This window comes from Arctopsyche grandis, chromosome 6 (genome assembly GCF_051622035.1).
Source record: "Arctopsyche grandis isolate Sample6627 chromosome 6, ASM5162203v2, whole genome shotgun sequence".
In the NCBI taxonomy this organism is placed as follows: Eukaryota; Metazoa; Arthropoda; class Insecta; order Trichoptera; family Hydropsychidae; genus Arctopsyche; species Arctopsyche grandis.
Genome location: NC_135360.1, coordinates 34131319 through 34145707, shown reverse-complemented (window position 1 = coordinate 34145707; position 14389 = coordinate 34131319). Strand labels below are relative to the sequence as shown.

The 14389-nt window shown below is 45.3% G+C and overlaps 2 protein-coding genes across 2 annotated transcripts; one reads left to right on the top strand and one right to left on the bottom strand.

Moving 5' to 3' along the window:
- Positions 1 to 361: 361 nt before the first annotated feature.
- Positions 362 to 1096, bottom strand: LOC143913302 (uncharacterized). Its single transcript, XM_077433001.1, has 2 exons — positions 912 to 1096; positions 362 to 834 (listed from the first exon to the last, which is right to left on the bottom strand). Exons 1-2 carry the CDS (start codon positions 947 to 949, stop codon positions 450 to 452), a joined length of 423 nt encoding a protein of 140 aa, XP_077289127.1. The 5' UTR covers positions 950 to 1096; the 3' UTR covers positions 362 to 449.
- A 513-nt stretch (positions 1097 to 1609) lies between these two features.
- LOC143912861 (uncharacterized) lies at positions 1610 to 13193 on the top strand. Its single transcript, XM_077432299.1, has 6 exons — positions 1610 to 1768; positions 1861 to 2810; positions 2962 to 4021; positions 12031 to 12115; positions 12168 to 12247; positions 13170 to 13193. The coding sequence occupies exons 1-2, from the start codon at positions 1727 to 1729 to the stop codon at positions 2125 to 2127; spliced, it is 309 nt and encodes a 102-aa protein (XP_077288425.1). The 5' UTR covers positions 1610 to 1726; the 3' UTR covers positions 2128 to 2810; positions 2962 to 4021; positions 12031 to 12115; positions 12168 to 12247; positions 13170 to 13193.
- The last annotated feature ends 1196 nt before the right edge of the window (positions 13194 to 14389 follow it).

Here is a 14389-nt window from a genome sequence, read left to right as displayed (position 1 = left end):
ATATTTGCTTGTGGAAAATTTGCGACTCGAGGCTTTTTAAGCCAATTTCATATCACTCTCAACATTCAGCACGCTTCTTATTTATGATTTAATACACAAAATTTTTCACAACATAAACTAATTACCATGGAATCTTTCCGCATATCTAAGAACTGGTTTTTCAGCAGTGCAATTTTTCTTATTTCATAAACTCGGGACAGTACTGCTGAAATTCTTTTTTCATACGTCATCTTCATTTCAGATTCGTGACAATATTGTTAAAAATCATTTAAGGTTTCTCATCACTGTACGTCTGGTCATATTATTTATTCGGAATTGACTGACTTTGATTCGGATTTATATTAAAAAAATAGACATAAATATATATACATGTTAATATTTTATTCGATACATAATTCTAGCATACAATCGGTAACAATTCGATAAATTAATTTCTTATATAAAATAAACTATTTTTGTGCGAGTTCATCCAATCTGGCCTCGATCTTATCAACGTCCAAGCCCCTGTCCAAATTGAATTCCCGCACCAACTCCAGCTGTTTCTGTTCAAGGCCAGGCAGTCTATCGAACAGAGACCTACCCAGGTCTTCGTCGATGTCGCTCTCTTCGCGCAATATACAAAAATAAATTAGAATGGCGGCGACAGAGAACGACACGACAAATGGCTGGTACCACAACATGTCGTCAGTTCCATGCGTTCGGCTGTGACGAGCCAGGTAAGTTGCTGCCGGGCTCTTGAGGTAACTCAGAGGAGCATCGTTAGTTTCCTCGGTCGACGCTTTCGAAGAAAATCTCGCATTGATCAGTCGACATGTCGGCTGGAGGTGTTTTACTCTAAAACGCAAATTAAATACAAATTTATAAAAATATACGGTGACGCAATTTATAACGTGATGTATATGTCTGCTCACTGGGTGAGAGCGAATCTCAATGCTGGAATTCGCAACATTTTTTGCGTTGAAATAACCAGCTCTAGCACACACCGGTCGACAAAGAATTGCACCAGTCGGCAATTGTAGTTATAACCAAAAACCGAGAACTGTCAAACGAGAGCAGTGCAGCCAACTGAGTACTTGAGCCGTAAAATCTCCAATCTGGCCATCACTAGATAAAATTCATACAGCTTTTACTTTACTTATGTTTACTTGAGGGGTACTTGCATTCGCACGGTAAATTTCAGGTATTAATTCCTATGCGTTCATGCGTTGTTTATTTTATAGTTGGTTATGTATAGTGTAGTTTTTTATATAGAGCAGTGATGTGCGGTTGTTATCTCGTTCTCTTAGACTGCATTCGTTGGGGGGAGGGGGGGGTGGCCTCACGTTTATTGTATGGGGGTAGGGCGAGTGAAATGACTGTGTTGGTAATGGATGTGGTGCATCCGCTCTAAAATCGTCAGACAGATTAACGGACGGCTGCTTTAAATGCAATTCTCGTCTTCTCGAATGATAGATTGCACATCAGATGACATGTAACCTTTCGATGTGCACAGATGCAATTATTAAAATGGTATGGGAACTAGTCTTGTTGTGAAGGTCTTCTTCACCACCAGTCCGCCATGTATTATAGACAGGTTCGTCTGTGTTCGGTATTAATACAACTATATGTTGAATGTGGTATTTATTCGATAGTAACACGTATACACAAGTATGATTAATTGTTGGTAAAAGTATATCGTTCAGAGGTCTCTAGATGTGGTAGAGGGTCGCTGGCTCGGCATTCGGCTATGTTCAGCAAGTCTCTGGATACGGCAGTGTGTTGCTGGCTCGTTGTTCGGCTATGTTCGGCAAGTCGCTGGATATGGTAGAGTGTCGCTGGCTCGGCATTCGGCTATGTTCAGCAAGTCTCTGGATACGGCAGTGTGTTGCTGGCTGGTTGTTCTTCCAAGTCCGCGTAGTGAAGTGGTGGCTGGTCAGGAGCTGGATGTTGACTGGTCTGCTGCTGTGTGTCGACGCTTGCTGCTGTGGGTCGACTGGGGTTGTTTGGGTTGTACCTCCTTTTATATGGTTTCTGGAATGCTTGGTGGAAGTGGTTATTGATGCGTACGAAAGGAATTTGCTTTCGTCGAGGCGTCGAATTTTCTGGAATGCTTGGTGGAAGTGGTTGTACGAGCATTTAGTTTGTTGATGCGTACGAAAGGAATGCACTTTTGTCGAGGCGTAGTATTTTCTGGAATGCTTGGCGCTGTTCCGCTCGATGTATTTTGTTGTTGCGGAATATTCTCGAAGGTTTCGATGACGATGACGACGACGAGATTCCTACATGGCTCTCCGGTGAGTGTTAGCGATGTGTGTGATTTTGTGGGAATCTTGATGTGTTGGAGTCTATTGACTCGATGGCGTCGTTGTTCGTCCGGTTGTGCTGGAGAAAGTTGTCTCAACAGCGGGTCTTGTGTTGCATGCCGGTCCAAGTCTTGTTCTCTACCAGGTTGCTTATTTTGGGCGAGCTGCGTTGGTAGTGAAGGTTTGTGATGGCTTGGATGGTGCTGTTGTGCAGGCTGCTGTGTTCTGCGTGGAGTCATTCGCGTGACTGTTTTGCTGGTTGTGCTGGAGTTAGTTGTCTCGGCAGCGGATCTTGCGTGAAGAACGTTGGTTGACGAAGTGCGTTGAGTGCTGGTCTTCGTTGGTTGTGCTGGAGTTAGTTGTCTCGGCAGCGGGTCTTGCGTGAAGAACGTTGGTTGACGAAGTGCGTTGAGTGCTGGTCTTCGTTGGTTGTGCTGGAGTTAGTTGTCTCGACAGCGGAATTTGTGTGGAGACTGTTGGTTAGCGAAGTGCGTTGAGTGCTGGTCTTCGTTGGTTGTGCTGGAGTCGGTTGTCTCGACAGCGGGTCTCGTTATGCGTACCAGTCCGAGTTGTTCTTTTCTACCATGTTGCTTATTCTGTCTAGGCTACGTTGATAGTGAAGGTTGGTGGTCTGGACGATGTTGTTGTGCAGGCGTTGTGCTGATTGTGCTGGAGTTAGTTGTCTCGACAGCGGCTGTGTTGTGTTGGAGCTAGTTGGCTCAGTGGCGATTTGTTTCGCCGGTTGTGCTGGAGTGGGTTGACTCAACAGCGGGTTGTGTTGGTAGCTGGTCCATATGTACTTTCACACCATGTTACTGTTTCGGTCGTTACAATGGTAGTGAAGGTTTGTGTCGGTCTGGACGGTGCTGTTGTGCAGGCTGCGGCGTCCTGCATGGGCTCATCGAGGTGATGACTCATCGAAGGTGTGATGAGCGGTGCTGGCGGATCAACAGTAGTGGATCCATTTGGTTGTTGTCTCCGGGTTGCGTCTTGTTGTGGCGAAAGCTGCGGAGTTGTTTGACATGGTCACTAGTTGTGGGAACATGTAGCGGACTGCGTTTGAAGTCTGCGTTGAGGGTTGCGTTGTAGACTGCGTTGTAGGCTGCGGTTGCGTGAAGTCTGCGGTTGCATGTAGGCTGCGATGTGGGCTGCTATGTAGGCTGCGATGTGGGCTGCTATGTAGGCTGCGATGTGGGCTGCTATGTAGGCTGCGATGTGGGCTGCTATGTAGGCTGCGCTGTGGGCTGCTATGTAGGCTGCGATGTGGGCTGCTATGTAGGCTGCGATGTGGGCTGCTATGTAGGCTGCGATGTGGGCTGCTATGTAGGCTGCGATGTGGGCTGCTATGTAGGCTGCGATGTGGGCTGCTATGAAGGCTGCGTGGTTCTTAGTCGGGGGTCACCAGTTATGGTGAGGTTGGAAGTTGACTGCGCTGTGGGCTGCTTTGTTGACTGCTTTGAAGGCTGCGTGGCTCTTAGTCGGGGGTCACCAGGTATGGTGAGGTTGGAAGTTGACTGCGCTGTGGGCTGCTTTGTTGACTGCTTTGAAGGCTGCGTGGCTCTTAGTCGGGGGTCACCAGGTATGGGAACTAGTCTTGTTGTGAAGGTCTTCTTCACCACCAGTCCGCCATGTATTATAGACAGGTTCGTCTGTGTTCGGTATTAATACAACTATATGTTGAATGTGGTATTTATTCGATAGTAACACGTATACACAAGTATGATTAATTGTTGGTAAAAGTATATCGTTCAGAGGTCTCTAGATGTGGTAGAGGGTCGCTGGCTCGGCATTCGGCTATGTTCAGCAAGTCTCTGGATACGGCAGTGTGTTGCTGGCTCGTTGTTCGGCTATGTTCGGCAAGTCGCTGGATATGGTAGAGTGTCGCTGGCTCGGCATTCGGCTATGTTCGGCAAGTCTCTGGATACGGCAGTGTGTTGCTGGCTGGTTGTTCTTCCAAGTCCGCGTAGTGAAGTGGTGGCTGGTCAGGAGCTGGATGTTGACTGGTCTGCTGCTGTGTGTCGACGCTTGCTGCTGTGGGTCGACTGGGGTTGTTTGGGTTGTACCTCCTTTTATATGGTTTCTGGAATGCTTGGTGGAAGTGGTTATTGATGCGTACGAAAGGAATTTGCTTTCGTCGAGGCGTCGAATTTTCTGGAATGCTTGGTGGAAGTGGTTGTACGAGCATTTAGTTTGTTGATGCGTACGAAAGGAATGCACTTTTGTCGAGGCGTAGTATTTTCTGGAATGCTTGGCGCTGTTCCGCTCGATGTATTTTGTTGTTGCGGAATATTCTCGAAGGTTTCGATGACGATGACGACGACGAGATTCCTACAATGGTAATTATTAAAATTGAGTTGGATCTTTCAGGCGAGTTTAATAAGGCAAGATTCGATAAGTTCCGAATCTTGCCTTATTAAACTCGCCAGAAAGATCCAACTCAATTTTAATAATTGCATCTGTGCACATCGAAAGGTTACTCGTTATCTTATGTGCAATCTATCATTCGAGAAAACGAGAATTACGTTTAAAGCTGCCGTTCTGTTTATCTGTCGTTCGTTTATCTGGCGATTTTAGAGCGGATGCACCAAACCCGTTGGTAATGCACAACTGTTTATTTTGTCAACCGGAGAAGAAGGGAATGCCAACCGGCGAAGCACTGACCAACCAACGGTTTTTCGGTCAGTACCTCGGGGTTTCCTCACAATAACGAACCTCTACTACACTAACTGCGTCTTTCCCTCCGATCCTGGAAACCCCTCTTTGCATCCACGCAACAATACAAATAAAATAGCTCATTTTATTGTAATTTTTCATATAAAGAAAAATATGTTACTTGAATTCTACTGTAAGAATAAAGCTCAATTTTTACTATTACGAAACTGGGTCGATGATAATTATTACCTATTTTCCCCATCCGTCATAATAAACCAACGTGCATCAACACCTGTATTAATCGAGCAATAAATATCCTCTTCAAAAGACAACTGAGTTTCTATAGGCCGAGAAACGGTCAAAACCTATCACCCGCCCTATAGCTGAAATACTTCGTCCAGACCACCGAAAAAGACGATTCGACTCGCTCCAGATAAACAACATATACTACGTTAGCGATCGGAGTTTGCCTGCGAGACCACCTAGACCTGCTGTATTGGTATACCCTAAGGAGACAACTTCGTTTTCGAGTTCCGAAGTTACCAAGAGTTTGTTAACCTCTGCGGTCAATTTGACCAATGAGGGTATAGGCGTTTGGTCAGTGCGTCCGATCAAAAGCGCTGGCATCGCGGTTTATCCACGTACGGCTCTAGAAGCCTCTAAAATGGCATATTCGATCACCTCAAATAGCAATTTGGGGTTAAAGGCCTCGGTACCTTCCGCCAGGAAGCCGCGTATCGAGATATTGGAGGTTCCAGGTGATATGTCTGACGGCGACTTGGTCTCGAAGTTGTTGAGGGTTAACGCTGTTGACTTCAGTGGCTCTGATGTCAGAGTCGTTAGAAGGGTAAAGCCTGGTACCAGAGGCACTGGTAGAGCGATACTGGAAGTTGTTCCTGCGTTGCGATATTTGCTGATCGCCGCCAAACGCATATTTTTGGGTTGGTCTTCTTGCCGTGTTAGGGACCATATAAGAGACTTTAGATGCTACAAGTGTCACGCATATGGCCATTTTTCTGCGATATGCACTGAGAAAACCTGTACCTGTTCTCATTGCGCCAATACTGGACACGAGAGAAAAGATTGTCCTAAACTAGCTGATAAACCGACTTGTGCCTCTTGTACGCGTCTCAAACGTGAATCCAAACATAGGACTGGTGGATCGGATTGTCCTCTGTTCCGACGCTTTATGGATATGGAGAATGCTCGTACTGACTATGGCGCATAATTACAATTTTCGTTTCGGGCAAATAAACTTGCGAAGATCTCGTGCGGCTACAGCTCTTATCTCGCAGGTGTGTTTGGATCATCATATTGATATTTTGCTCATCCAGGAGCCTTATTCTACTGAGGGTAATATTCGTGGTCTGGGGCGACACGTTCGTGTTGTCACTGGACACAAATCTACGGAGTACCCTTGGGCAGCTGTTGCTTTGTTTTCTCCTAATATCTCTGTTCTCTCCTTAGACCACCTGTCTGGATCACATTGTGTTTGTGTAGAGCTGTTTCTCAATGGTTCTTCTTTTTATTCTATTTCGTCTTATTTCCAACCATCCATCCCTGTTGATATCCATATTCAGACATTAGATAATATTTTGTGTCATCTGCGGCCTACTTCTAAAAAGATCATCATTGGTGGTGATCTTAATTCTTACTCCCCACTTTGGGATCCTTGCCCCACAAATGATAGGAGATGCGTTTGGGGTAGCGCCCTTGAAGACTTTATCTGTCAAAACGATCTATATATCCACAACAACAGAGATGATATTCCGACGTTTGAAAGTCCTGCTGGCTCTTCTTATATTGATGTCACTTTGTCTTTGGGTTTAGATGCAGGTGATATGAAAGATTGGAGGGTTCATTCGGGAGAAACTCTGAGTGACCATAACTTAATTACTTTCGATGTAAACTTTGATAGTCCTATTAATTTTGTGTCTGGTTTGCCCTTACCTTTTCGTAACGGCACCAATCTATCTTGGATAAATTTCAAAACTCGTCTCTGTAATTTCTTTGACATATATTCTGCTGCAAACAGTTGCCCTGATTTTTGTGCTCCCGATTTGTGTGCTTCTGCAATTAACCTTGCCACTATTAATATAGCACAAGATGTCTTTGGTAGAGTTGGTGCTGTAGGTAGGCGCTCTACTCGGTGGAATGACTACCTGGCATCCCTTAAATCCTTAGTCAAAAGGGCTATACGTAAATTACGCTCGGCTAAGCGTCGTGGTGTTGGTCCAGATTTGTTAATGCCCCTTGGTATCGAGGTTAGAAGAGCTTCTGCACTTTTTAAGCGTCAAATTTTGGTGTCCAAAAAAAAGTCTTGGGAGAATTTTGTTAGCTCGCAAGCAGGGTCGGGACCTTGGGGACCAGCTTATAAGGCCATCACTAGGGACCCCGCTTTTATTATGTGTGGAGTTCGTAGTCCTCTTGATGGTCACCTTGCTTTATCTAGTAGTGAAGCGGTTAATAACCTTGTGAATGCACTTATCCCTGTTGATCGTTTTGACAATGATCTACCTGCTCACGTTCTTATACGTAATATTGCTTCTTATGTTACTGAACTTAGTTGCTATGAAGACCTTCCGACTTCGGAGGAAGTTAGTGCGATTTTTAATAACCTGGCTAGGGGTAAGGCTCCTGGAGTTGATATGATAGGCGGAGATATTGCCAGAGTTGTTTGGTCGGTGGGTAATTTTGAACTTCTCAATGTTTATAGAAATTGTTTTAAATTTGGAACCTTCCCTAGTTGCTGGAAGGTTGGAAAATTGTTTGTCATTAAAAAGCATAATACTGATAGACTGGCTAGTAACCCTAAGGCTTATCGCCCTATCAGTTTGTTGCCTATTCTTGGGAAGGTCCTAGAGAGGTTAATTTCGAGTCGGCTCAATAGTTTCCTTGACGATAACTCTGTTTTATCCGGTGGTCAATTTGGATTTAGATCGGGAAAGTCTACTGTTGATGCAATTCGCTGTGTCTTGAGGGAATCTTCGGACTCTCCATCCAAGTATGTAGTTGCTGTTTTGTTGGACGTTGCTGGAGCGTTTGATAATGCCTGGTGGCCCATGCTATTGATCAAGTTGCGTCTGCTGGGACTGCATCCGAATTTACTATGCTTACTGCAGAGTTACTTGTCGGATAGGAAATTGGTTTTCGAACTCGGAGGACAGGTTGGTTTCAGGGATCTCTCTATTGGATGTCCACAGGGCTCCGTTTTGGGACCTATCCTTTGGAACATTCTCGTCAATGACCTCTTTACAATCAATTTGCCGGAGGGTTGCAGGTTGGTTGCGTATGCTGATGACATCGTGTTGTTAACGCACGCAAAGTCCCGTGTTGAGATGGAATGTAGAGCTACTGCAGCACTTCACCTTCTAGACGATTAAGCCATAATTAACAAACTTTCTTTCTCGCCCTCTAAGTCCAAGTGCTTACTATTAAAAGGTTCTCTTGTTAGAGCCCCTAATATCAAACTCGGAGACTGTAAGATCAAATTCGTCAACGAGTACACGTATTTAGGTGTTGTTCTCGATGTCGGGCTTACATTCAATGGTCATATTGGGAAAGCATTAGATAAAGCTAAGGTTTCCTTTGGTCGTATTGGTCGCCTTTGTGGTCGCCTTTGTGGTCGCTCTTGGGGTTTGGGTTTCCATGAAAAACGCTTGGTATACGATGCTGTGTTTGTGAACTCTTTGACGTATGCATCTAGCATTTGGGGTCATCGTGTCGAATTAAAGACGGTCCGTCGTACATTAAATAGTGGTCAGCGTTTTCCTCTGATCGCTCTTACCCAGGCTTATCGCACTGCGTCTACTGACTCACTACAGATTCTTGCGGGTACATTGCCACTTGACTTGGTCGTCCAAATAAGAGCTGCTCGAGAAAAACTTCGTGGTGGGTTAGATGCTTCCGTCTCAGGCGTCCTTTTCCGTGCTCCTAATCAGTCACAGTGCGATGATCCTCGATTCTGGCAAAGTTTGAAGTCTGTTATTTTAAATTGTGCTATTTCGGCTTGGCAACTTAGATGGGATTGTTCCTCTAAAGGTAGACAAACCTATTTGTTTTTTCCGAGGGTCACTTCGCGCCTTGAGCGTGATTGGCTGTCGCCTAGTTTTTGGACCAGTCAATTTTTAACTGGTCATGGCCACTTTAACGGCAAGCTCGCATCTATGGGCTTGGTATCTGAATCCTTTTGTCCGTGTTCTTTTCCGGAGCAGGATGCAGATCATATTCTGTGGTTCTGTCCTGGGATGGAGGCTGAGAGGGGGGTTCTGCTGGACAGCGTCAGGGGTTCTCTCATTGGCCCCCTACATCATGGGGATCTAATAATGAGTAAAGCATCGTTTAGAGCTTTCGAAAAGTTCGCGGAATGCTTTGGGAAGCTGTGTTCCCCTGGATGCTACTACTCCACTTAATTGAAAAAGCATTTATGTGTTGATTTATTTTTTTTTTTTTTTTTTTATATTATATTCTGTGAATGTGTGTGTGTGTGAGTGTGCGTTTGCTTTTTAGGTGAGTGTATGTATTTGTGGTTTATGTGTGTGTGTATGTGTGTGTGTGTGTTTGTGTGTGTGTGTATATATATGTGTGTGTGTGTGTTTGTGTGTGTGTGTGTGTATATATATGTGTGTGTGTATGTGTGTGTGTGTGTGTGTGTGTGCTTGCGTGCTTATGCACGCATAATCATGCGTACATGTATGTTTACTTGAGGTGTGCGTGCATTCGCACGGCACATCTCAGGTTTTGTTTCCTACCGCATGCGCGCTTTATGTGTTCATGCGTTGTTGTTAATTTTGAACTTGGTTATGTACAGTGTGGTTTTTTTTTATTAGAACAGTGATGTGCGGTTGTTCTTGTGCGATATTCATGAACAACCGTCTCGTTCTCCGACGAAAGGGTCTCTTGGACTGTATTCGTCGGGGGGGTGGTGGCCTCATGTTGAGGGCTTTAAGGGTCAAATTCCGTGACCTTTAAAGCGGGCTTAGTATACTACGACAGCGGCTTTTTCTCATCTTGGTTGAGCCACAGAAATTTTATAATAATAGAAGTGGCTTTAAGCGTTATATTGTTGTCAAGTGACGATTGTCCACAGACATTCCTAAATAATTTTAGCATCAGTTGTATTTGATGCTTGGTGGTCGACGTATGTCCGATAAAAACTTCTCTGGGCAAGTGCATCGTTAAAAATTTCACGATGCATTCAAAAACACACAATAAACAACAAGGCATACATTTTCATAAGTAAATTGATCATTTAAGTAACATATTATTCAATTAACATCGTATATGAAAGTTGTCATGAAAGCGTCATGGCGACAGCTAGCATTCGGCAATAGCATAATCATACGCGTACAATATTGCGTAGTTATGGAAACGGTACGCGTGTTATTGAAACAAGAAATGTATTCGAAAGGGTGTGTGGCGGCTCGCTATACGACATGGTCGAGTTTGGTCACCTTCCTGCGAGTGGGGACCAACTCGGCTGGGTTCGGAGAGCGGCTACTCACTCTGCCTTCAGCTGTCATAAATAAAACACGTGCATTAACATGCCAGTCGTCTCATTCGTTCATCCCCCATAGGTGCTTCTATTATTATAACATTTCTCTGGGTTGAGCAGTTTAAAGGTCTGACCGCACTATACGACAACCGAACGATCCGACACTTCACAACAGTATGCGATAATATTAGGTAAACCGCACTTGAACGACAGCGATGCGACACTCTGCAGTAAATTATGTCAATCATTCGTTCGGTACCTTGGAGCAAAATGGATTAAACGGACGCTATTATAGTTTAGTAGTCGTTGGTCACCAATTTAGTAGTCGGTGGTCACCAATTTAATATGCGGGACAGATGTGTTGATCGTGTTCCAGTCTAAGAAAACACCAGTTGTGTTTGTAAGAGGATCGTTTATTTTTTTTCAATTGTTACAATGGTTATTGTATGTACGAAGAGGTTGAGCTTCGGAGAAGTGAGCTGGTTAAACTCCAGAGGTTAACTCTGGGGTTGGGAGCTGGTGCGTCGTTTTATATACGTTCTGGCTTGAAGCGTGCCGTGTGCAGATGCTTTGTCTTCGTTTCCAGGACACGTGTTGACCTGTTTTCGAGGCACGTGTCTTCGGTACACGTGTGGTTTATAGCTATGGGGTCAGCGCCAATACGTCGTTCGTTTGAGAATGAGGTCGTGTGCCACGCGTAAACGCTTGCCACGTGTTGCAAGTTAAGTTAAGTGTTACGGTTGCCTGATGACATCACTGTCGGGTTTCGTTCGTTTTACGATCGAGCGATGAACTCTTTCTTCTGGAATGGTCAAAGGGGACGTTGCCCTTGAGTTATGCATGTTTGTACAGGAGCAACGATAATTGGTGTGAAGTGTATGAGATCGCAGGGTTTGATTCGTAATAGCACAAGTCGTGCTATATTTCTACAATAGTATCTTTGATATGCGAGGAAGAAGAATCAATCGAGAAAAACCAAAAGATTATGGCTATATGCTATTTCAAAGTCACGATATGAAGAAGGAGAATTATTGTCACAAGGCAACCCCCACTCAACGACACTATGAAATTGTATGCATTGTGTCTCATACAATTTCATACAAACAATATTTGGTCGAGTACATTGATGTATCACTAGATCCGCCCTCACGTGTTATACTGGTCTCCCTTTTGGCGCATGCAAAATACATGGCGCATGCACAGTTTATCTTAGTAGGTAGGTAGGTACCGCTGCGTCGTAGGGAAAAAGACCTTTTTTTCCCAACTTCCCCGCTAGTTAAACCCCCCGCACCCCTCAGTTAGTGAAGACAAGATCTCCGACCAAAATCACACGTCAGGGCCCATCTATGTGTATTATACATCAATGGTCGCGTACTGTTGTGAAGTGTCGGATCGTTCGGTTGTCGCATAGTGCGGTCAGAGTTTAAAAATTTGAAAAAAATGAACATTTTAGTTGTAGGCAGGGTAGGAAGTGTTGACCGTGTAGGCGGGGTACATGTGTGTTGACCGTATCCCGGCCTAACGAAACACTGTTGTGCTAGTTTTATAAAGTTTTATTGTTTGCCTATGGTTGTACAAAGGTATGGTATTTGTGGGCAAAAGTATGTCGTTCAGCGGTCTCTGGATATGGTAGAGTGTCGCTGGCTCGGCATTCAGCTATGTTCAGAAGGTCTCTGGATGCGGCAGTGTGTTGCTGGCTCGGTGTTCGGCTATGTTCGGAAGGTCTCTGGATACGGCAGTGTGTTGCTGGCTCGTCCGGCTGGTTGATCTTCCAAGTCCGCGTAGTGTAGTGGTGGCTGGTCAGGAGCTGTATGTCGACGCTTGCTGCTGTGGGTCGACTGGCGTTGTTTGGGTTGTACCTCCTTTTATAGTGTTTCTGGAATCACCTGATCGATGGTGGTGGTTTGTTGATGCGTAAGAAAGGAATTTGCTTTTGTCGAGGCGTAGAATTTTCTGGAACGATTGGCGCCGTTCCGCTCGATGTATTTTAATGGTGGCGGCGTGTTTCGACCGTTTTGGTTCCACTCGACTGGTAGGGGCGTTCCGCTTGAGTTTAATATAATGACTGCAGGTGTATGTCGTCTGGGTTTCGTTCGCTCGAGTGTGAAGGGTGGATCATTCTCGAAGGATTTTGGCATCGTTCCGCTTGAGTTGGATTTGGCGCCGTTCCGCCTGAGTTTAATATAATGACTGCAGGTGTATGTCGTCTGGGTTTTGTTCCGCTCGAGTGTGAAGGGTGGATCATTCTCGAAGGATTTTGGCATCGTTCCGCTTGAGTTGGATTTGGCGCCGTTCCGCCTGAGTTTAATATAATGACTGCAGGTGTATGTCGTCTGGGTTTCGTTCCGCTCGATGTAGTTTGTTGTTGCGGAATATTCTCGAATGTTTCGATGACGATGACGATGACGAGATTCCTACAACCGTATCCCAGCCTAACGAAACACTGTTGTGCTTGTTTTAAATTGTTTTATTGTTTGCCTAAATATTGTACAAGTGTATTAGAATATTTGGAAGTTTCTCGAAGCGGCTATTGGCTGCTGACTGGTGTCGTGCAGCTGCTGGATCTGTAATGTGTCGTTGCTCTAGATCCGGCTGAGTTGCAAGCGTTCTTCCATTGTAGGGTAGTGTAGTGGTAGCTGGTCAGATGCTGGATGTCGACTGCTGTCGTGGTGGTTGCTGAAGTCTGACTGGTTGTTGTTCACTCGTGGTAGCTGTTGGAGCTTGACTGGTTGTCAATGTAGCATGGTCTGCTGCTGTGTGTTGACTGAAGTTGTCTGGGTTGGATCTCCTTTTATATTGTTTTTGGGGGTCCACGTCTGAGAACCGCAGGTGGTGTTTACTGGGTTTGCTTCTTGGAAGTACACGTGTGCAAGTTATGCGAGGAATGTGGTTCGTTGTTAGGGTGGAATATTCTCGAATATGTGGCGTCGTTCCACTCGATTTAGTTTTTATCGCCCTTTGTTCCAGTGAGTCTGGATGTTTGTTCAATGGGGTACAATTATGTGGATTGATCTAGTTGTGAAGGTGCTCTTCACCACCAGTCCGCCATGTGTTATAGACAGGTTCGTCTGTGTTCGGTATTAAATACAGCTATATGTTGGATATGGTATTTATTTTGATGTAACAACGTATACACGAGTATTGATTAATAGTTGGCAAAAGTATGTCGTTCAGAGGTCTCTGGATGTGGTAGAGTGTCGCTGGCTCGGCATTCGGCTATGTTCAGCAAGTCTCTGGATACGGCAGTGTTGCTGGCTCGTTCGTTGTGTTCAGCTATGTTCAGCAAGTCTCTGGATGCGGCAGTGTGTTGCTGGCTCGTTGTTCGGCTATGTTCGGCAAGGTCTCTGGATACGGCAGTGTGTTGCTGGCTCGTTCGTTCAGCTATGTTCGGAAGGTCTCGGGATACGGCAGTGTGTTGCTGGCTCGTTCGGCTGGTTGATCCTCCATGGTCAGCGTAGTGTAGTGGTGGCAGGTCAGGAGCTGGATGTCGACTCTCTTGCTGCTGTGTGTCGACGTTTGCTGCTGTGGGTCGACTGGCGTTGTTTGGGTTGGACCTCCTTTTATAGTGTTTCTGGGCATCACGTGACCCGTTGCAGCTGTTGTTGATGCGTATGCGAGGAATGTGTTTTTGTCGATGGGGTAGAATTTTCTGGAATGATTGGCACCGTTCCGCTCGATGTAGTTTAATGGCTGCGGTGTGCTTCGACCGGTTTGTTTCCGCTCGACTGGTAGGGGTGGAGTTTTCTGGAACATTTTGGCACCGTTCTGCTTGAGTTTAGTTTAATGGCTGCAGGTGTGCTTCGACTGGTTTGTTTCCGCTCGACTGGTAGGGGTGGAGCTTTCTGGAACATTTTGGCACCGTTCCGCTTGAGTTTAGTTTAATGGCTGCAGGTGTGCTTCGACCGGTTTGTTTCCGCTCGACTGGTAGGGGTGGAGCTTTCTAGAAGGTTTTGGGAATGTA